This window comes from Histoplasma capsulatum, genomic scaffold, assembly GCF_000149585.1.
Source record: "Histoplasma capsulatum NAm1 scaffold_5 genomic scaffold, whole genome shotgun sequence".
Lineage (NCBI taxonomy): Eukaryota > Fungi > Ascomycota > Eurotiomycetes > Onygenales > Ajellomycetaceae > Histoplasma > Histoplasma mississippiense.
The window spans coordinates 1946949-1967451 of record NW_001813978.1 but is presented as its reverse complement, the minus strand read 5'-3'; the positions used below and the strand labels follow the sequence as shown (position 1 = coordinate 1967451).

Here is a 20503-nt window from a genome sequence, read left to right as displayed (position 1 = left end):
AGAAATCAAGGATGGAAAATAATAATGATTTTTCACTTGTGGAAATCATAAATCCATGATTGTGTATGCTAAATCCGTCGAAATCACCAATATGGAGGCCTAAACCCACTCAATCCAGACAAAGAATTTTCCACCCCTGAGGCAACGGCACTGCCTTCCTCCTTTTTTCGCTGACCTCCAAGTTCAAGTTGGATCTGTCGGTGAATATGCACAAGCCAGTCGACGTAACTTTGGGCATCGTTGTTTCTATCTTCGAGAAGAAGTCTCGCAAACTCGTATTCGGAGCCATCTATCCCTTGCCGAGCAAGCTGTATCGTTACCGACTTGGAGCCGCGAATGGTGGAGAGATATTGAATAATATTCCGCACTTGGGCATTCAAGTGTGTTTCCAGCAAAGGAAGGGATGAAATGTTGGGATCAAGAGACTGTAGTGTTGTTTTACCAGGGCCAAAGAGGTCCTCCAGAAGATTTGGTGAAACTTGAGCATGAAGCCAAAGGAGACAAATCTGGCCATTATCCACAAGGTAAGCACCTCCTTCTTCGATGCGTGAAAAGGATGCTCGGAGTGCTGGAGGAACTTGAAGTTGGTCCTGCTCATTGGCGAAGCCGTCTTCTGGGCGTAAATTATGAATTGGAATAATATGAGGATATAAATAAAGAGCAAGTTCATTACAACCGAATGAACGAAGCATACGCGTGTCATGGACCCGACGATCGGAAGTCTCATGGCCAGCTGTTTTCACGTCAGAATGAAGCTCTTGTCATGTAGCTAACTCGGCACCAGGTACGTATTTCGATAATGGAAACGGTGGCAGTCGCTGAAACGCTGAAACGCTGACACTTACCTTTGAAAGCACGACATTTTATCAAACTTAGTATATACATGGCAAACTCCTTCATATTCTCTGGCAAAACAAGCTGTCCGGGAGGATGTGACAGAGAGAAATTCTTTCGGTAGCCCGCAAGGATATTGATAGTCCTCTCAGTTAACCCGGCTCGGATATCTTTGTGTGACTTATCAGGCACTTTCGAGGCAGCTTTGTACCCGGTATTAGCGTTACTTCTTCCTATCATGACATATTCCAAACTAACCTTCTTTGGCCATTATATTGACCACAGCATCTTGGTCAATTGCTTTCATCGTCTCCATCCCGCCCTCATTGACGCCAGCAACGATGTTGATGCATCTTACTCGTCGCTGACCGCTAGCAGTGGTGTACAGGAGCGCAGCTTGGAAATGAGCATCTAGCTTCGTATCAAGCTTTCCGTCATACGTGAAAACAACACCAAAGGCCTTGTCTGCATCTATACTGCCCAATTGCAGGTCTGAGCCAAAAGTGTGCTGAACGTAGTTACCATGATACGATGAGACTTGAAGTCCATTGGAGCATCGGACTTTTAGCAAAGCTTGGTAACCGGTTTCCCTGTTTACAGCATGGGAAAGCTCATTTGACAGCTTCAGGACATCGCGAGGAGAATGGAAGTTGGGATATAGGAAGGTCTCTCCGCCAGAAACTGCAGCCACGTGGCCTATTGCAAGAATGCTTAGCATATGACGTCCAAATGGGGGAGCGAGGTACGTACCGATCGTAGCTACGTCCATATAAGCACCGCCACATGAGGCTAAGAAAAAGTCAATTCCGACTCCACTCTCAGATAGTTTATTTGCAGTCTTTTTCCAACTAGGGTGATCGGTGGTGAGAAGCTTCTTTTCGGCATCAGTGCCCGATCCCTTGCCATCATCCCTCATAAATAGTCGGCCGGGACCCCATGTTGGTAAGCTTGCTAGCGTGCAAATCATTTTACCACCAGTTTGCTCCAGTGCGGACAAGGCGGCATTTATGGCAGGTAATAGCGCTGGTTCTGGGTTTTTAATATGTGAAAATAATGTTGGTATTTGTGTTAATAGTGATGAGATGACATGCCTAAGGACAAATTAGTATAATATGAAAGGTAGAACATATGATGCGGTCATTAGTACTTGGATTCATAAGGATCAACAAACAGGCCTTCACTCAGAGGAAGGAAAGGATCGTTAAGATCGGTCATCACAATCATTTGAGCTTGTTCGAGGCGAGACTATAAACATTCGTAAGTAGACGAGATTTAAGACGAAGACACAAGTAAGCAAACATACGCAGAGGTTATAAAAGTGTACTTCTTTATCAAAAGTAATTATTCCAACTTTTGACCCTGCAGGGAGTTTTCCGGGTCGTGTATTTTGGTCTTGTGTTTCTTGGTCATCGCTACTACCTCCATACAGGGCTCCAATTATTCCCTCGCAAGAAGCCTCTAAAAATCCTCGAGTTACTGATTCTTGTGAAACGTCGATCAGAAATAGCCATCGTAGCCCTACAGGAACGTTTCCCCAATATTCTTTAGGTACCATATATTCAACTGTTCCCAGCATCAACTCGGGGCGTTGCATGCGATCTACCCGGACCCCTGACGGCTCCAGCGGCGAAAAATATTCAGGTGGTACCTCATTAGGAAAGGTACACATGTTGCATACGAATTTATTGCCGCCTGATCTGAACATCATGAAGGGGTTTATATATGCTCTGCACCTTCGACATCTGGGAGGGCCAGCGTCGCCGAAGTCTAGAACAGGGATGGGTTGTTCGCCAGAGTCTATGGGAGCAAGAGGTTGGAGAACCATACCGAGAGGAAGTGCGGTAGACGAGAGGAATTCGAGGGTAGAAGGATATTATTAAGTGTAAGCCGAGCGAACTTTGGAGAGGATTGCCTTGATCGTGTGCTACGAAAGGGACAGTGCTGGGGGGGGGTATGTGACGTTCCATCGTGGCATATACGTGGTTGAGATAATATGTGCAGCAACATCGCGTGCAATTGGAACGCCTGGAACTTGTTCAGGGTCAACCTTCCCTTGGGTAGAAACCGAGCCATCTCCAGCAGAAGAAAATTTAGCGCTCCCACCAAAGGGTTGTCCCGATTGTAAGGGGTGCTGTGAGCCTGGAGAAGCTAGGTGAGGATATGGAGAGCTCGGTGGAAGTTGTGGGTTCATTCCTGATTGAAGCTGAATCCCACCTTGTGCCATCCCATTGAATGTTTGTGAGGTAGGAGACGGCACACCAATATCGTGATAAGCATGTCTATCCTTTTTCTTGTGAGTACGGACGCTTCCGCCCATGGCTCCACTGATCCCTAAGCCGCCCATCTGAGATGATAATCCTCCCATTGTATCTCCTCCTTGAGTTTCCCCAGGCAATCCTGACGAATATCCGGCTGAGTCCATGGTGCCCATTGGGGACAGATTATCCCCATGTGGAGACTTATTGTGCTGGTAGCTCGGGTGCTCTTGAGCAATCGGAGGGTTGAACTGCGGCGGCACACCCGCCGTCCTCATGTCTTCCTCACCCTGGCCTAAAGAATGATATGTCGAGAAGTCGGCCATGTTTGTGCCAGATGCGGGTTCGCCACAAATAAACGAGTGGGCCTTCTGACCTTCCTTCGCGAGTATCCGCAATCGCTCGCTGCTATATCATAGCCAGAGAAGCACGGTGGGCGAACGTGTAATTACTCCCAGACTGCGACTGGAAACTGACCACATATCGAATGGCGCTGGGGAACCTTACTCTCCGGAGTTACGTTTGACCGAGGTAGTCATGTGATACTATACCTCATCAGCCTCTTTTCCCTTGAAGATAATGGCATTGCTAGTGGAGTGTATGAAAGGAACAAAACGATGGTTTTAGACTTCATATTGCTATCCAGACTCTATCGTAAGGAAAGAACTTCAAACAGAAGCTATATACGGGGTGGAGGGGGGGTTGTGTCCACTAGACAGAAATAGCACAAAGAGTGCAACAAAGATAGCCAGCAGAGTTAAAATCTGCAATAACATAACAAGACGTATATAGGTATGCGCAGGATATGGATAATAATATAAAACCGAGAATGAAACTGAAAACAACAACAAAAAAAGCGACAAAAAACCAAAGAAAACCCTGATCAGTGAAACTAGATTATCACAGAGCTATTCGCGAAAATTTATGCATAGGGGGGCTTACATGGAGAAGCAAAAACACGCTGGGTAATTTTACAAAGCTGGAGAGAATTGAAATCCTTTGATTTCAAAGGTGAAACTGGGTAACCTAACTCCACGTTTCAATGTCCACTAGGCTGCGTAGACGCTTGAAAAAAAAATAAATAAGAACGAGTATTAAGCATCATAAAGTGGGTAGCGAAAAGGCATGGTAAAAGAGTTCATTGCAAGCTGAGGGAGCTGGCCAGCCAAACCGGATTTGCATTTGCCCTCCGGTGTTCATTCCAGCCAACTTCTGTGAGAGTTTTGCCTACAATCTCTTGCATGGCAGCAGCTTCTCCTTTCCCTTCTCCAATGAAATATTCTTGGCCCCTAGTAAATCTGGTCGTACCCCCGAAGACCTCTTGTTGGCATTCAATGAGTCCGCGTCCTCTTATAGCATCACCCTGTGGGCATATTTGCCTAATAAGATCTGCCACGGTCATATTGGTTGGAGCCTGGTATGTCACGAAATCGAAGATTCCGTCGTGGGAATCCCAAGGGTAGTGAGTTGTGCAGCGGAATAAGTGGATGGTTGTGTTATGTGGTGGGAATATATATCCATGCCCTCCAGGCAGAACAAGCGGTTGATCGGTTGTGCCCGGCATAATACCGCCGTGCGGGTTTTGGTAGTTGGGAGGGGCAGGGGGCCCAGGGTTAAAAGCAGGCTCCTGCATACCAAACTGCTGTGCTTGTTGGGGCTGGAAATCAAACATGTTGGCAGGGAAGACTGCATGGATATTAGGGAAGACAATGGACTAATTGGAGAGGATGTGAGAGCCCATACCTGGAGGGAAAAATGCTGGTCCAAAAAATCCTTGGAGAGGGGCTTGTTCAACAGGTGCCTGTGAAGGCGGGCCTGGTACAAACATTGGAAATCCAGGAGCAGGAAATTGTGGCTGTGGCGCGTGTGCAAAAGTTCCCAAGTTCGGGGGCAATCCTCCATTGGGAGGTTCTCCATCCATAGTTAAATAGAGGATTTCAGCCATTGTAAAACGCGGATATATATGTGTGTGGATGTAAGGTTGACCAGTAAGGCTATCTCAGAACAATCAGCGAAGGTGGCTATTTATGTCAGTAAAGGGCATCGACCGTGGCAGTCCAAGAGCACCAGGGAACTAACCTATATTGATGTCAATGCATAGATGAAGCGCGCCTATGTGTTATATATATGGATATAGAACCGACTCTTCTTGACCTCAAGGAGGAAGTAAGAAAAATGGGCCAGGCAAAAGGGAGCGTATGGATATTTATAGTCTGCATGAAAATCATGCCTGAGCTCTTGCAAACACACCCAGAACTTCACAACCAATGTAAAAAGGTGATAATACAAATATTTGACCGGTGGGCAGCTTCACCCACACACGTATCAAAACATCGTGCAATGACATCTTCTTTATCCTCACAAATTGGCTTGTATCAAAAAGTGAAAATGGTAAAGCTTGACACAAGAAAGAAATCTCTTTGTGAGCAGAACAAACCCCTGTTTGTTCTGTGAATGAGAAAGTCAATAACAACAAAACAGCAGATAATAAAACACTTTGTTAAATAAATTCAATGCCAAAGATCTTTAGATTTCGCGAGAATTTTATTTGGATATCAACCAAACACACGAGATCAGGAACAATGCAACAAGAAAAATTTAAAAAGTGGAGTCCCCAGGAAACGTTGTTGATGAAATGACAGGGGAAAGGACAAATAAATTATCCGCCAGCAACGATTGCCAGACCTTCATAAATTTTCCTCTTCACTGCTAGAAAGCTCCCTTCATCGCGCTTCAAGGCTGAACGGTTCGACAACGCAGATTGAGCGGCGCCTTCAATTTCAATTTTTCCTGTCCCAGACTTCCGGACGGCGACGAACCCATCAATCAAAAGAGTGCCTTCACCACGAAATTCCGCAGTGTGGCCTGAGGATTGCATAAGTTTGCGAAGATCAGCTAACCTGAGGTCTCCAACGTGAAGCGGTCGAGTGACGGATCTTGTTGCCGCAGCCATATTGACCGGCAGAACATCTAGAAGAGGGAAAGAGTGTTTTCTAGGCACGAGCTGCTTTTTCTCATTCCCCTCAGAGCTAGAAGCATTCTCGGAGAACGTCCTCTGTTTCTTTTGAGACATTCCCGGCCCGTCTTCGTCAGCAGCCATCGGTTCTGGTCCCCGTAATTCTCCCGTGAGAGCGACAACGCCTAAACTTCGAACGCTTTGCCACTTTAGACGTTTAACCAACGTACTGCTTAGTTTGACCATCCACGCATTCGTGTCCACACTGGCGTCCACTGTTTCACCAATCACCGGTGTGAAGATGTCCACAACGGACTGACTGGATGACCCCAGCTCTAAACCAGCCTTCGCTGTTAATAGATTCCGACATTCAGCAGCAAGAGCCTCTGTTTCTTCCTTGAGACCCGCGGTCAAAATCAATTTTCTGGGTTGTATAAGTGGAATGAGCATCTCCAAGCTACGCTTGTCATGCAACCCAGAGAAATCTACGAAGGCAATTCGGGCATTCAGCTCCAACGTAGAACAAGTAAATGTAACCTTGGAGGGCTCCTCGATGTGCTGTTCTTCAACTTCTGCCTCAGACGCACTAGCATCTTCAGTGCCGTTGGCGCCGATTCCATCAGAATAACCAAATTTCCGCTAGCATCATGTAAATCCCGAGAGCCAGGTGACATGTGCTGCCGTTTATTTGGAACGACTGCTGGTTGTTTTCCGTTGGCGCTAACATCACCCCATCTTCTCTTCTGACCGGGCATCGTTTGAATACGTCCATCCGGCCCACGTTTTGTTTGTATTTCAGCGTCTTCGCGTTCCTCGGCTCTAAGGTACTCTTCTGGTCGTATAAACTCGCCGTATTCGTCACCACGTTTTCTTGAAGCAACGTAAGGAAACATCCGTTCTCTGCCCTTTTTACCACGGACATCGTAATCATGAACATTTTTCCGTCGTAAGAGAATATTCACTCCCAGGTCGGCATCGCTTAAACCTAGCTTATTCTTATTGGAATGAGCTAGTGAAACTGAAAAGTTAAGCACTTTTCCTTGCTGTTCTGAATCTGAGTCCTCTGATGAGGACGAGCTGGACCCATCATCAAGTGCATCAGCCGTAGTTTCTAATCCAGAGTCTCCCCTTCCCTGAGCAGTATTCTGTAATTGCCTTCTTGTTGCAAGGTACTGCTGATACACCAGCAGATCATTGGCATCCAGAGGAGTCTTTTCAACATCAGTGACAGTGAGCAGCCTCCCACCACTGTGCACTTGCTCCAGAAGCTCCCCGTTAACAGTCGTTTCTGAAGAAACCCCGTCCTTTCGCTCCTCATAAATTGTCCATATTTCATGAGCTAGAGAGGGTCTAAAACGAAAGTCATCCACCATCTGCTTATTAGGAGATACCGAGAATGATTCAGTCAAGATAACAAGATTCTCAGATCCTGAAGCTATTTTCTGCAGAACATGCTTGGAATATCCCCAATTTAGTGATGTGTCAGACGTTAAAATTACTTTAGGCGTATTTGATCCTAGTATCTTCTCTAGTTTGGCCTTGCGTTCCACAATTTTAAGGTGTTTGAATGTGAAGGGACCGAGGTTTTTGAATGAGTTATCGCCTCTTTTGTCTGTCATGGCTGCTGACGGAGTTCGTTGATTTGGGCCCTCCTGACGGCCTTTACCACCGGCAGCGACAGGATCGCCTCCATGGCCGGCTTCGAATTCACGGACAATTCCCTCGTCCATCCATTCAAGCATACTTCGAGCGAGCCGCATTGTCCCATAACCCTTTTTGCCAGCCAGGTAAAGTTCTCCGCTTTTCAATGGATCCTCTCCATCCACAGTCTCTGCTGATTCTCGCCACGCGTGTTCCAAAACATATGCCAACTCAAGGGCTCGAGCACTTGTATCGGAGGGTATAAGAACCGTCCCACCCTTGGAGAAGCAGTTCCGAATCATATCCATGAGTAGATCATCCCTTTTTTTCCTCCCACCTGAAAGGGAAAACTTATCCCCGCCCCTTGTGCTGCAGACAAACGCAGTCGGCTTCCTCAGCTGCTCAACTACCTCTGTCCCACTTGCGCCCGATCCTCCAAACCAGGCCGCACCAGCAATGACGTTCTCTCTTGCTTGGTTCCAATCGACCGCATAGATAATAGATTCCATGCCATGTTGAATATGCCATATGGTACCTCCAACAGTATGACCAGCGTTATACGCTGTGAGGGTCAGGCCGTTGAGTGGGGGAGAAAACGGGGATGGTAAAGGTTGGTGCGGCTGAGAATATTTCAGGGGGTGGATTAGTGAGAAATAACGGGCAATCTCTTCGGACGTGGGTGGAGGCAAAAGTATTCTAGGGGAGTCGTTATGGTCTATATTTGCAGTATCTGCTACATTTTCAGCTCTACTAGATATTGGCGACGATGGGGAGGAATCCGCCGATGTAGCTTTCGGCAAAAAGGTGGCAGCGAGGGGTGCGGAAGAATAAAGGTCTTGAAGAAGTGTGCGGCCTAGGGCAATGACAGGACTGGTTGCGTAAATGGGAATCTGATTAAATAAAGGAAAAGTTTTGCAGCAATGCGCAAATGCACCAATGTGAGAAGGCGTTGCGTGGGTTAACAAAACGAGCGACAACGTAGGGATTTGCCTAATCGTTCGCGCAAGTAGGACGCAGAGGTTAGCCCAAAGAGGTAGAATATAGGCGAAGTCCCTCTTACGATAACTGCCTTTGCTTGAGTGAGGGCATCCAAGAAGAACATACCTTTCTAGTTCCGCAAGAGCGGATACATCAAAACTCTCATCCCACCCAACATCGACCAATATCTTCACTCCACCATCGAGCTCTAGTATCGATTGGACGGCTCTCGAACCGGATGATTGCGCTCCAAGCAAAGGAGTAAAGGTAAACATGTTCTTCGTGAAGATCGGAGGCTGGAACCAATCTCCGTTAGATTTCGTAGCAGCGCAGGCGGATCTCTTGAGCGGGATGAACCTTTGGGGAAGGTAAATCGGGAAAGGGTCAAATTGGGGGAAGTGGAGGGTTAAGGGCCTCGCATGATTGTCATTTAAAGACAGATTCTTGAATATACATTTGGTTAGGAGCTGAGCCAAACCGTACAGGCGTTGGTGCTCGTTAGATGCGGCCCAAAATGAAGATAAGTTGTATCCTTTGATATTTTCCGCTCGCTGGTGAACAGAGCTGGACGTGGCTCTTTTCACGCGATGGGTTGTGTTTGCCTTGTTTGCATCTTTCACGTGAATTTCTAGTTATGTCAGCAGCAAGCTTGAACTGGAACTATACTAAACTACTTTAGGAAACAATTATAGCTTTTGCCAGTTTCAACCTTCGTTCGGTGTGGCTACTAAAGATTCTGCGGTAATTCTTATTATTACCGTTCACTAACTCAATGGCGTGTTGGTATAACTCTACATAATATGCCATGTTCAATGCTCGCCGGCGAACCAGATTTAGCGTGGAAGGAGTGGTAGAAAACCGGCCCCGTCCATCCGCGGTTGATTGAAGGCGCTAAGAACGTCCCAGAACAGAGAAGATACAGTGCATTGCACATACGTAGTAGTGAGGATCGACTGTGTCGAGCTGGAGGCAAGGGGGATTATATCACAACGTGTCACAGCTCTTCTCATGGACTTCGTCGACGATGATGACGATATTTTCAGACATCGAGCCTCTATCAGATTCGGGATCGTTGGGAGATTCTCTGAAGATAACTCGTACTTGCGGCATCCGGACAGAGCAGAACGGAGAGACTTGCCGTTTCCGCCGAAGTCTGCCCAGCTCGGATTAAATTTTAATTCAAACCGGGTTATTCTGCAGCATGAAATGGACCCACGAGGCATGTGCTGCTGACTGCATATACGCGCCCGCCCGTGCATATCAAGATACTCGAACGATGCTTGACGGAAACGGATCAATAAGCATAACCTTGTTTCAAAAGTAAAAGAGAATAAAAAAGAGTTAATGCCAATGTTGAATGAACTCTTCTCTTGCTTTCGTGAATGTTTTTCTAACTTCCAGTGATGTTTTCACACCATGGATTCAATTAAGGCTGCTACTGGACAAGAAGAGGTATCGTCATTCAAATGCTTCATTGGAAAAACGGAGAAATATCCTTCCTGGCTTTTCAAGATTGTTCCGCATCTGTTCATTTTGCGGCAACTTTTTAGTGCTGATATTTGCCAACCAACTGCATCTGCACAGACAAAGTGACTCGCATATGCATGACTCCATTTCAAAATACGAGTTTTAGGCCTTATTTGAAGATCATTTAGGTATCGGTTCAAAGTCAAATGTCTGGTGTTCTCAACATTTCTGCGAAAGATATAAATAAAAATAAAAAGAGAGGAAGAGAAAATACGAGGAGAAGAACAATTCATACTAGCAAGAAAATAAATCCAGTTATTCTCCTATCAACATCCACCAGCTGTGGGCCTTGAGAGAAGTGATGAAAGTCAAGTCGCTCGACCCACCAGTTCATGCCAACTGAGAACAAAACCCAGTTTCGAGAGACCAGCCAGCTCTAAGCCATCAAGACACCTTCATCAATTTGTCAATAATGTCGGCGATTGAGGGAGAACGTATCTCTTTTGACCGCTATTTCAACGCTTTCTTCTTCCGGACCGTGGGGCATTTGTTGATTTTGATGCTGACAGTTTATCTCCCAGTCAACGTCAACCAAGACGATCGCCAGATAGATATTTCGATAAAATAAGAGCAGGGGAGGAAAAAAATTCCTCAAGACAATCTGTTCATCTTCATCCCATAAGATGATATAATTACTTCTTTCTCCGACATCGGTTCATAATGCACTTAAGTTTAATAATCTCGAAACTTTAAAGTCGAAGAAAAGGACGGAATATAAAAATGCGTTCCTGGGATGCCGAGAATTTATTCAGCGTATGATAGCTAAGGGGAGCGAGTAATGTTGAAGTTGGGCTAGAGGAGAAAGGATGGAAGGTTGATTTTTCCTCCTTCAAGAAGCTGAATTTCCCTGGGCAGCATGTCATGTGGCGGTTGCAAAGTCGTAAATATTCAGAATCCGAATAATCGTTCCTCAGAAAAGCGATCAGTCTTCTTACCTTCTTCTTCTTCTTGCTCGTGGACAGTGGAATGTCGTCAGGTTTCGGCGGCCCGTCGAGGTGGGCTGTTGATAATGTAAACGATATGGAGTTGTTACCTATGCTTATTTGATAGGGTTATTGGTGATTAATTCGCATCTATAACCAAAACTTACTGATTGTTCCAATGCAGGAAGCCTATTAGCTTTCCCACGATGTGAAATATAAATTCAAGGTAATTTACTAGGGCGCGAACGAACTTTTGAAATACGCCTCCGTACTTGGCTAACAATTATCTGTCAGTTAACCTAAAATTCTTTCTTTTCATGAATTGGGCACTTCTCGTTTTGGATCATTGGACTTTATCAAAGATATTTATGCTATTGGTAGCTGGCTCCTGGAATCGTTTAATCCTCGAGAGCTGCGATAAATTTTGTCCTGTATAACCTGCCATCATCTCGTTGTGGTTGCTAGTATTCTTCTCGGCCCAGATGGCTCATCATTCGTGCGGTTGATGGTCGCGAGATGCTTAACAATTGTGATGCACCAGGAGGAGCCTCGATTGGGCAGAATTTCGCTCTCCACAGCTTTCGCGAAAAGGCAGTGGCACGGAATGCAGGAGCAAGCCTCAATTTCATATCCAGGCGTTCGAGTCTCCATTTTCGAAATACCAGCGCCGAAGCCACACTTCCCAGTGGAGCTCGTACTGGACCAGGGTGAGCAAAATGCTACGATCGCGCGAAAATCATGCACCAGCAAGAACCCCTGTCATCACCAACATGTATTCTCCAATCGCGAGCCAGACAGAATTGCTTTTTCATACAAAGGGAGATGCTGCCATGTCAAAGATTTCCAGGGATTGAAATCTGGCCAAATGCTTTGATGCCGAAGTCATCTCTACTATCCCCCCGAGCTACCCGAAATGGTCTGGAGCATTAGTTGTTTTTATTCCTGCAGCCATCTCTTGATTGACGAGAGAAGGACACTCTGAAGTTGAAAGGTGGTAAGTTGAGAGCCTGGTAAAAGCCATCATCATCATGTCGCATCAGATACATCAATCACCTTTTCCCCGTGTTATCTAATATTCATTTATTCATTCATATCTGTTTTTGGTCAACTGCTTTGCGCAATCCATCATCCAATATGTCTCTGATTTTAGATGAACAGCAATCGAGTGGACACACTGGACCAGGAAAGGCCCAGAAGCAGCTCTCCTCAAAAGGTGCTGTTGGAGGTAGTTCAGCAATGGCTACTATACAAGACGACGATGAACGACTATTAGCACGGATAGGGTACAAACAGGTGTGTTGTTGTAACACCTACTCGACTCTCATATGCGTCTAGTTAGAGCTTGAGTCCTCTGACCAATCCGCCCAGGAGCTGAGGAGGGAATTCTCAAAATGGTCTACAGTTTCATATGCGATTTCCATTCTCGGGGTCCTCGGTTCTGTCCCAGCGACATTTGGTCCACCTTTGGCTGCGGGCGGCCCTGCTACGGCTGTATGGTGCTGGTTTATAGGATCATTTATGGCAATGTGTATTGCCAGTTCTGTCGCTGAGCTTGTCTCAGCGTATCCCACAGCGGGCGGTATGTATTTTGTAACAAAGCATGTTGTGCCTCCCAATCAGGTTGCTATTTTTTCCTGGATCCAAGGTTGGTGCAACCTGCTGGGACAGACTGCTGGGGTATCTAGCGTTGCATACACCGTAAGCCAGATGCTGCTGGCATGCGCAAGCATGAACTCCTCCCTAGAAAACGGGGAATACTCATATTCTCCGTAGGTTTTCCCTGTTCCTCTAACTAACCGTCTGATTCACTTCGAATCGTCTCCTACATCGTGCTACATGTCTCGTAGCTATATGCCGTTTTATCAGAAGATTTCAATTGCATTTCACTGACCAGTCGCCCAGGAGTGCTCTCCAAACTGTCCTTTTGTCCATTGGGTTATTATGCGTAATGGGGACCGTGTGTTCATTAAGCACCAAGAACTTGCACCGAATCGTATTGTGGTTCGCCCCAGTAAACAGTATGAACCCCGGACTCCGTTTTGGCGAAGATCTCTATCTTATTTGAAATTATAGTACTTGCGTCCATTGCTATCTGTGTTTCGCTCTTAGTCCTTACTCCCGAGAAACAATCCGCTAAATGGGTATTCACAAATGTGACAAATGGCTCTGGATGGAATTCTAAAGCGTTCTCTTTCCTGTTAGGCTTTATATCCGTGGCTTGGACAATGACCGATTATGATGGAACGACTCAGTCAGTGGCCTGCATCGGAGTACTATTAACTGATCAATTGCTAAGAGCCGTGACAATTCAGCATGTCGGAAGAAACCCATGACGCTGCCATACGCGGCCCAATTGCTATTCAATCAGCCATCCTTGTATCTGGGATATTTGGATGGATGCTAACCGTGACGATGTGCTTCTGTTTATCCGACTTGGATAAAATATTAGATTCGCCCACGGGCCTACCGGCTGCCCAGATCTTTCTTAATGCTGGTGGCCGAACTGGTGGGACTATAATGTTCTCATTCAGCATTCTTGTTCAGTTTTTCACAGGTTGCTCGGCCATGCTTGCTGATACGCGAATGACCTATGCTTTCGCACGCGACGATGCACTTCCTTTTTCAGAGTACGGAACTTCTTCTCCTTGATCTTTTGAAGGTTTTATACATGGGTGGATTCGCTGATCAACACTCAATAGGTTTTTTGCAAAAGTAAATCCATATACACTGACACCTGTCAACGCCGTATGGTTTGTGGTCTTCTTCAGCATTTGCCTCAATTGCATTGCCATTGGATCTACACAGACTGCTACAGCCATATTCAATATCACAGCGCCTGCGCTTGATTTATCCTATATTGCTGTCATCCTTGCGCACCAATTATATAAAAATAAAGTGCGATTTATCGAAGGGCCGTTCACACTTGGGGAGTGGGGGACACCCTTAAATATAATTTCTATTGCTTGGGTTCTCTTTATCAGTGTGGTTCTTTTCTTCCCGCCAACAAGGCCAATCACGGCAGAGAATATGTAAGGACAATCTTCGGAGATGACCCACGATACATCGTAATTCTAACAGTGGACAGGAATTATGCAGTATGTGTGGCGGGATTCATAGCCCTATTTTCACTCTCGTGGTGGCGGCTATCTGCCAGACGGTATGTGGTTGCGACGATCCCCATTGGTTCATGTTATATCGTCTTCATTTGAAACGTCCGAATTTTGACCGTTACTTCTTTTATTGTAGGAAATACACTGGACCGCGTACGAAGAATATGCTCCAATCAGTTGAAACGGATGATATTGACAGTCCCTACGGTACCACAACTGGTTTTGACGCCTGAAAAAGGTCGACACGTTCTAGAGCACCGCAATTAGTGCGGACTGGACCGATCATATCTTCTGCATATAGTCGATTTTGTTGGGCGCTCTTAGTTATTTATTTTTCTTCCCGATAACCATAGATTTCTGATTGACATAGGCTGACGTCCTGCTCTTTGAAATTTTGATGTGCTTTTCCACATTTCCCATGCGCAAGGGACAAAACCCCTAGCAGTCAATTTTAACTTGCAGGACCAATGCCTTGAGTCAATATGAGATGTTTGAAAGTTTTCGGGATCTCCCCCTTTTTTAATTGCCAATTATCTCCCATTACCCATAGGGTTATACGCTTAATTTATTCCTGTCAAATTTCGATGCCAACCTATCGTCAATCACAAGGATACACTTACATTACGTTAACTGACTAAACTCACGACAAATGATGGGAAGTGGAACGAAAGGGGGTTGGGAGAATACAAACTCAAAATCAAAATCAAAATCACTACCTGAATGGCCGAAATCCGATTGATCTTCTGATACTGGCTTCTTTCCATACATAGCAGTGCATCCTCTCATAGATATAAGGTTCGATCAGTCGTGAACTTAATTGCTCTTCACACCATCGACGAGGATTTCGATTTCTTCCCTGTCCCACGGAGTACGTACGTAAAGAGGAGCGGGCTTCTAAGGGCGAATTTCTTTGGGTTAATTGTTATCTTTTGGGTACGGGGAAAGGGGACATTTCAGGGAAGGTCAGTTGAATAGGCCCCCTTTCTTGATTCTATCCTAGTTCGGTATGAAAACTGATTTGGCCACAAATAACAAAATGTAGGGCAAAAACAGGGCTTGCTGGGGGCGGAGATCTCTTTGAGTTTTTTTTTTTTTTTTTTTTTTTTTTTTTTTTTTTTTTTTTCAATTCTGTCTATATTCTAATGACATAGCTTATACTCATCGTTTCTAATATCCATCCCTAAATCCCGTCTAGGTCATCTTTACTCACCAAGACCCCTCCATATTCAGCGGTTTGCCAAACTTGCTGCTTACCTCGATCAAAAGGAGGTACTTCATCACAGCATTTTGCGCTCTTTTCAACGTACCATCGCCCGAATAAAGTTCCACTTCGAAACTCTCCATATGAAGGTGACCTTCCGGTTGCATATGATTGAATAATTTATCAGAGTCCCTAAAGCCCCGGATCGATCTGAATATACATACTAGGACTGTTAATTAAAAACAGCATTTAAATAGCTTTAACAGCTGAACATATAACTACTCGCTTTCGATGTTATCGATTGCAAAGTAGTAGTTCGACGGAGTTCTATGATATTTAATGCATATGTTGACCTTCTAAAAGCATGGCGTACCACGTCCGCTGGATTGCTCTTAGGCCACAGCCTGCCGAATTGAGATAAGTCCATGCGTATCATCCCGTTACCGAGGGCGAACTACGGTACTCCGTACTGTCGACTGACGAGTTTGGATTCCGGGTGCTTGCTGCATCCGAAATGCTAGCTCTCATATCCAAGCCCAGCTACCTCGATTCTGCTTTGTAGGGAAACGAATCATTCGATAAATGTGATGCTCCTGTAGGGGACTTCTGTCTATTCGACATTTCATAGGTGGGGTGGTGGCGTAGTGGTAAATCGTCACCATGGAAGGCCTGGTAAGTAGGCACGCTGTTGAGGGGCAGCCTGCCTCTGCTAAAGAATTATTTACCACATGGAGCCCGTTCTCATGGGAGGAGTGGGTACTTATTAAGAAGCTGGTTAACTATTGGTACAGACCAGGAAGGGATGTATGGGGTTGATGTATACACTAGTCACCTTAGAGTTAGTCATTGTGTACTAGAAAAGTACTAAGTGTATGAAGGGCCTGTATATAACTTCTATTGGCTGAAGTATTTACATGGTTTAGTTAATTATCAGGTTTTTTCACGGTTTTTCCCTGATAAGCATAGGCTGGTTGTCAGGTGTGATTGGTGACTTTCTAGGGGCTTGTTAGCCTCCCCTGAGGCCTATGGATGAATTGTAGAATGCTTAACTAAAGCCCCACATGGAGGATAACATATGTGGTTTTCTTGTACTCCGTATATTAATAAGTGTGGCTGCCATAGCCTTAGGCTGCATGCGGCCTGTGAAAAATATGAATAATAATAATAATAATAATAATAATAATAATAATAATAATCGACATTTCATACAACCAAAAGAAAAAAGGTCCCTGCTCAAAATGAGGCAGCAATCTCACCAGACCCGCTTCCCGCTTCGAGATTTAGCTGGCGGCTTGCAATTAACAGATCTAGAATATACTCCGTACGCTCTTTCGTGAAATGCGTTGTATCTACGATCGTCCTGGTGAGCCACAAAAATGACGCTTTCGCTAGTATTGATCACTGTCATATTCTGGGCTGGCTCCGGCTTCGCACACCATTTTCGGGGATCATTAGGTTTTGAAATTTGGCAATGCCTGCTAGAAATTCTGAGTGAAGACTTATTTATAGTTACTGCACTTGCGTGGATGGATTACGCATTTTGTCGCATCATGAGGCAGTAGTTGCTATATACAAGGATGTATTAGTTGCTTGGCATATTGAATTTTGAGAGGGGTGCTGTGAGAAATGATATATCATATTGAGGATTCTGTTGATTGCACTAGCAAGGATCTTCTATTATCTCAATTCCGGAGACCGGATCACTGCTCCAATGTATACCAGCACTGCTTCTATCATATGTTCAAGCATTCTCTTTCTTATAAATACAGCCTGATTATCATGTAATTATTGGAGTTAGAATAATCAATTCAATTTATCTATTGATATTCAGTATTTGGGTTAATATTCGGACTTTATCCAGTTCCGACAGATGCATTTAGTGTGGGGTAGACGCGACAGTCTTCATATGCAGAGCCCCCGTCGACAGCAGTATCCCCGGGGCTTCTGGCATCCTGAAAGACCTTACTCCAATTTCAGTGAGTTTGGTAGCATTCGTCATCCTAGAATGGGAATTCAACCTGAAAAGAGCGAGCTTCCAGAGGGAAAATAACCACGTCAATGACCCGAATCCCGCCGGCTTTTCCCCAGGGATCGTGACAACTTTCATCCCTTTATAGCTGAAACTTATCATTTGAATAGCCAGGCGAGTGGTTGCAAGCTCAGCCGGCATGAGTTCAACTAACTATTTCACCAATTAGGGTGATGTTTCATTCAGTCACCTCTGCCCGAATCCGCGGTGGAAGGTGGAAAATGCAAAGCCGATGCCTTCCAAGGTTACTATTTTCCAGCACAACGCGGAAAGACATCTAGTGGGATGTGCAGACGGACAAGCAGCAACCGCATTCTAGAGGTAGGCTACGCAGTGCTAAGATTCCCGATACGTGCAACCCATCTGTGGTCTGAACTGAGGTAAGAGCATGATGACACGGTTAGAAGGCTGGAACGAAAAATGCTTGGGCTGAATAGCTAAATTAACAAGAAATCTATTTCGAAGATTCCCCATTGGCATCATCTCACGGTCATCGTTTGCTTTGTAAGATAACCCCTAGTTATCCTGTTTCAATTTTCGGAGGTTCCAATGCTGAAAATGTTAGACACGTTCTCACTCAACCACTGCTCAATTCTTCTTATTTAATGATGCTGATTACCATATAGACTCTTACCCCTTGCGGTCCTGGGCGGCCCGCACATAGCATAACAAACCAAATATAACCCACCCAGACGGCCAACGCTTTGGACCAATAGAAAGGAGTCTCTAAAACAAACCAACAAGCCTTCAAGAAGTGCTATTTCAAACTACCCTTCAACCCAGGGCAGATACCGTCTTCAACAGACAGGGTGTGGATATATATCCCAGTCACATTGATCCTGCCTCACGACGCTCAAATCTATGATATCCTTGTTGCGGTTGATAACTATCGGCATCGCAACAGCCGACATGGAGCCTGGGAGTTCTCGGTGTGATTCCCAACATTTGGAAGGCTTACACAGAGACTAATAAGAAACCGACATTTGAATAGTGAACCGAGGCACAAGTACATTACATTTAGCAACAGCATCGTCAACCCACCGCTGTGATTTGGCTTGGTAAGGGGATCATAAAAGCCCTGTCAGAAAAAGTACGCTAACTATCCGAAAGCACAGGAAGATGTATTAGTAATTTGTTAATAAACCACACAACTCCTTTAGGGCGCTAAATTTTAGTGGGCACTTCTCAAATCGGCTTCGGAAATACAGTGCAAAGGATGTGAGGTGCTCTGCAACTCCGATATGCCCAATCCATAGCGAGACTTCGTTCACCCTATCCAGGTGACTTCATTTCTCTCTCGCGCGACTTGGTTCGGCATTGTTGGTACATAGTTACTACATGCGGGGACACGCTCGATCATTCTTCCAGTTTTTCTACCAATCTATCATGCGTTGTCCATGATGAAAATTGCAGCCAATGCGCTTTGATTAAGGGCAAAGTGTGGCTAGGGAGGACATCCGTATGTCTATGGGGCAAACATTCTTGGATCAAAGTTTTTGTTTAACTTCGGACCAGCCCGCGCACAGCGATAAGCTACACTCTACCAATCTGGTTGCGGCCGTTCCTGGCATTTTTCTGGTTCACTGTTCGCATTCCACTGGACATTTGTCCTATGGTTCCATCTAAACCCTCTAGGGACCAGTTACCCTTGGAATAAATCCTGGACATAGCCAGGCACCGTACCCTCCGTTTACTGTCGGTTAAAAAGGTTATTTAGATCTTTCGACGGAAAATGGCTTTGGTGGGTTTGAACACGCGCTCTTTTGTGGAGTCCTTCCCTGGAACCCGAAGGGTTCATGTTACCATAATTGAGGGAGGGGACTTGCTTATATGTATCGCAAAGATCCCGCATCGAATTCCTGGGTGCTTAAACTAATGCCTATCCTTATTCCTACAATCATTTATTAAGCTATCAGAGTTTACTTTCTTTATCCCTATATAGCGATAGTCCGACCCGAGTCCATCCGTTCTCAAGGCTTTATTTCGTCATGTACATCAAATCTGCTATCACTGCGGTCACCGCATTCGCTACTCTTGTTCCAAGCATCTTGGCAGGGAAAGCCGTTGTTGACAACCACTGCGAGTACCAGGTTTATCTGTGGTCAGTTAGCGGATCAGGTTCATCAACGATGAAGACGATCAGGCCCAATGGCACTTACGATGAGAATTTTCGTAGACCTCCATGGGGTGGCGTTTCCTTGAAAATTGGCTTACAACCTGTCCGAAGCAACATCACCCAGTTCGAGTACACCCTCGTCAATACCACAGTGTGGTACGATCTTTCAAATATTGACGGCGATCCGTTCCGGGACGAAGGCTACAAGCTCACCAGCAACAGCAGCTGCCCAGAAGTCTATTGCCCTCCGAGCGGCGCACCCTGTAAGGAAGTCTACAACCGTCCAGATGACGATTGGGCGACTCATGCATGCAGTTCCACTGCTGTTCTCGTTTTAACCCTCTGCACTTCTTAAGCGCAACGGCGACATCTTGCTCGAATTCAGTTTCTAGAATGGGACCCTCGAAAGCGCTGTAACGCCTGCGGCGGCTGTTTCTATTTACATTCCTTTGGATATGATCTTTGGTGCAATATTCCCCTTCGTTTGGCAAATGGGTCCTTATTACTCACTTCGATATGTATGTATTCCCATATTATACATATTCTGCTTGCGTCGCTAGTACGATGCATGTTGTCATGCTTCACAATTGATTTGTGTGATATCCCATTTTGCACTTACCTATCTATATTATATGTCTTGTTCAAATTTTGTTTTCCCCCCTTTAATTGGGATGTTGGAGGGGTATAAAATCCATTGGACTTTTTAGTGCAATTCATGTTGCCCCGCATGACGATATATTTTACATATATTATATTCAATCTGGTGCGTTAGATACGCACCATGACAATTAAATCGGGCGTGCTCTCCTGAAGGATTGATACGAAAATAAACCTTTTTTTCACTATAAAACATACGGGAGTTAAGAGGTGTCCTTTGTTTCACATCATTTATATCGTGGGGGCAAATTGCAACTGGTCTTATGTGGATCCCCC

General features: G+C 45.3%; 6 protein-coding genes across 6 annotated transcripts; 2 read left to right on the top strand and 4 right to left on the bottom strand.

The window, feature by feature from the left end:
* Positions 1-83: 83 nt before the first annotated feature.
* HCAG_05444 (conserved hypothetical protein) lies at positions 84-2503 on the bottom strand (the record flags this gene model as incomplete). Its single annotated transcript, XM_001539927.1, has 6 exons — positions 84-733; positions 846-1067; positions 1204-1530; positions 1585-1925; positions 1982-2079; positions 2138-2503. 6 exons carry the CDS (start codon positions 2501-2503, stop codon positions 84-86), a joined length of 2004 nt encoding a protein of 667 aa, XP_001539977.1.
* Positions 2504-2758: 255 nt separating this feature from the next.
* Positions 2759-3628, bottom strand: HCAG_05443 (conserved hypothetical protein; the record flags this gene model as incomplete). Its single annotated transcript, XM_001539926.1, has 2 exons — positions 2759-3497; positions 3597-3628. The coding sequence occupies 2 exons, from the start codon at positions 3626-3628 to the stop codon at positions 2759-2761; spliced, it is 771 nt and encodes a 256-aa protein (XP_001539976.1).
* Positions 3629-4227: 599 nt separating this feature from the next.
* Positions 4228-5034, bottom strand: HCAG_05442 (predicted protein; the record flags this gene model as incomplete). Its single annotated transcript, XM_001539925.1, has 2 exons — positions 4228-4775; positions 4833-5034. 2 exons carry the CDS (start codon positions 5032-5034, stop codon positions 4228-4230), a joined length of 750 nt encoding a protein of 249 aa, XP_001539975.1.
* A 714-nt stretch (positions 5035-5748) lies between these two features.
* Positions 5749-8939, bottom strand: HCAG_05441 (conserved hypothetical protein; the record flags this gene model as incomplete). The annotated part of the gene is made up of 4 exons (XM_001539924.1): positions 5749-6684; positions 6771-7487; positions 7545-8676; positions 8791-8939. 4 exons carry the CDS (start codon positions 8937-8939, stop codon positions 5749-5751), a joined length of 2934 nt encoding a protein of 977 aa, XP_001539974.1.
* Positions 8940-11157: 2218 nt separating this feature from the next.
* On the top strand, positions 11158-15688 carry HCAG_05440 (conserved hypothetical protein; the record flags this gene model as incomplete). The annotated part of the gene is made up of 13 exons (XM_001539923.1): positions 11158-11202; positions 11311-11340; positions 11656-11821; positions 12298-12407; positions 12450-12693; positions 13188-13365; positions 13427-13741; positions 13814-14143; positions 14211-14271; positions 14595-14623; positions 15013-15092; positions 15420-15493; positions 15683-15688. The coding sequence occupies 13 exons, from the start codon at positions 11158-11160 to the stop codon at positions 15686-15688; spliced, it is 1668 nt and encodes a 555-aa protein (XP_001539973.1).
* Positions 15689-19442: 3754 nt separating this feature from the next.
* Positions 19443-19925, top strand: HCAG_05439 (predicted protein; the record flags this gene model as incomplete). Its single annotated transcript, XM_001539922.1, has 1 exon — positions 19443-19925. The coding sequence occupies one exon, from the start codon at positions 19443-19445 to the stop codon at positions 19923-19925; it is 483 nt and encodes a 160-aa protein (XP_001539972.1).
* Positions 19926-20503: the final 578 nt, after the last annotated feature.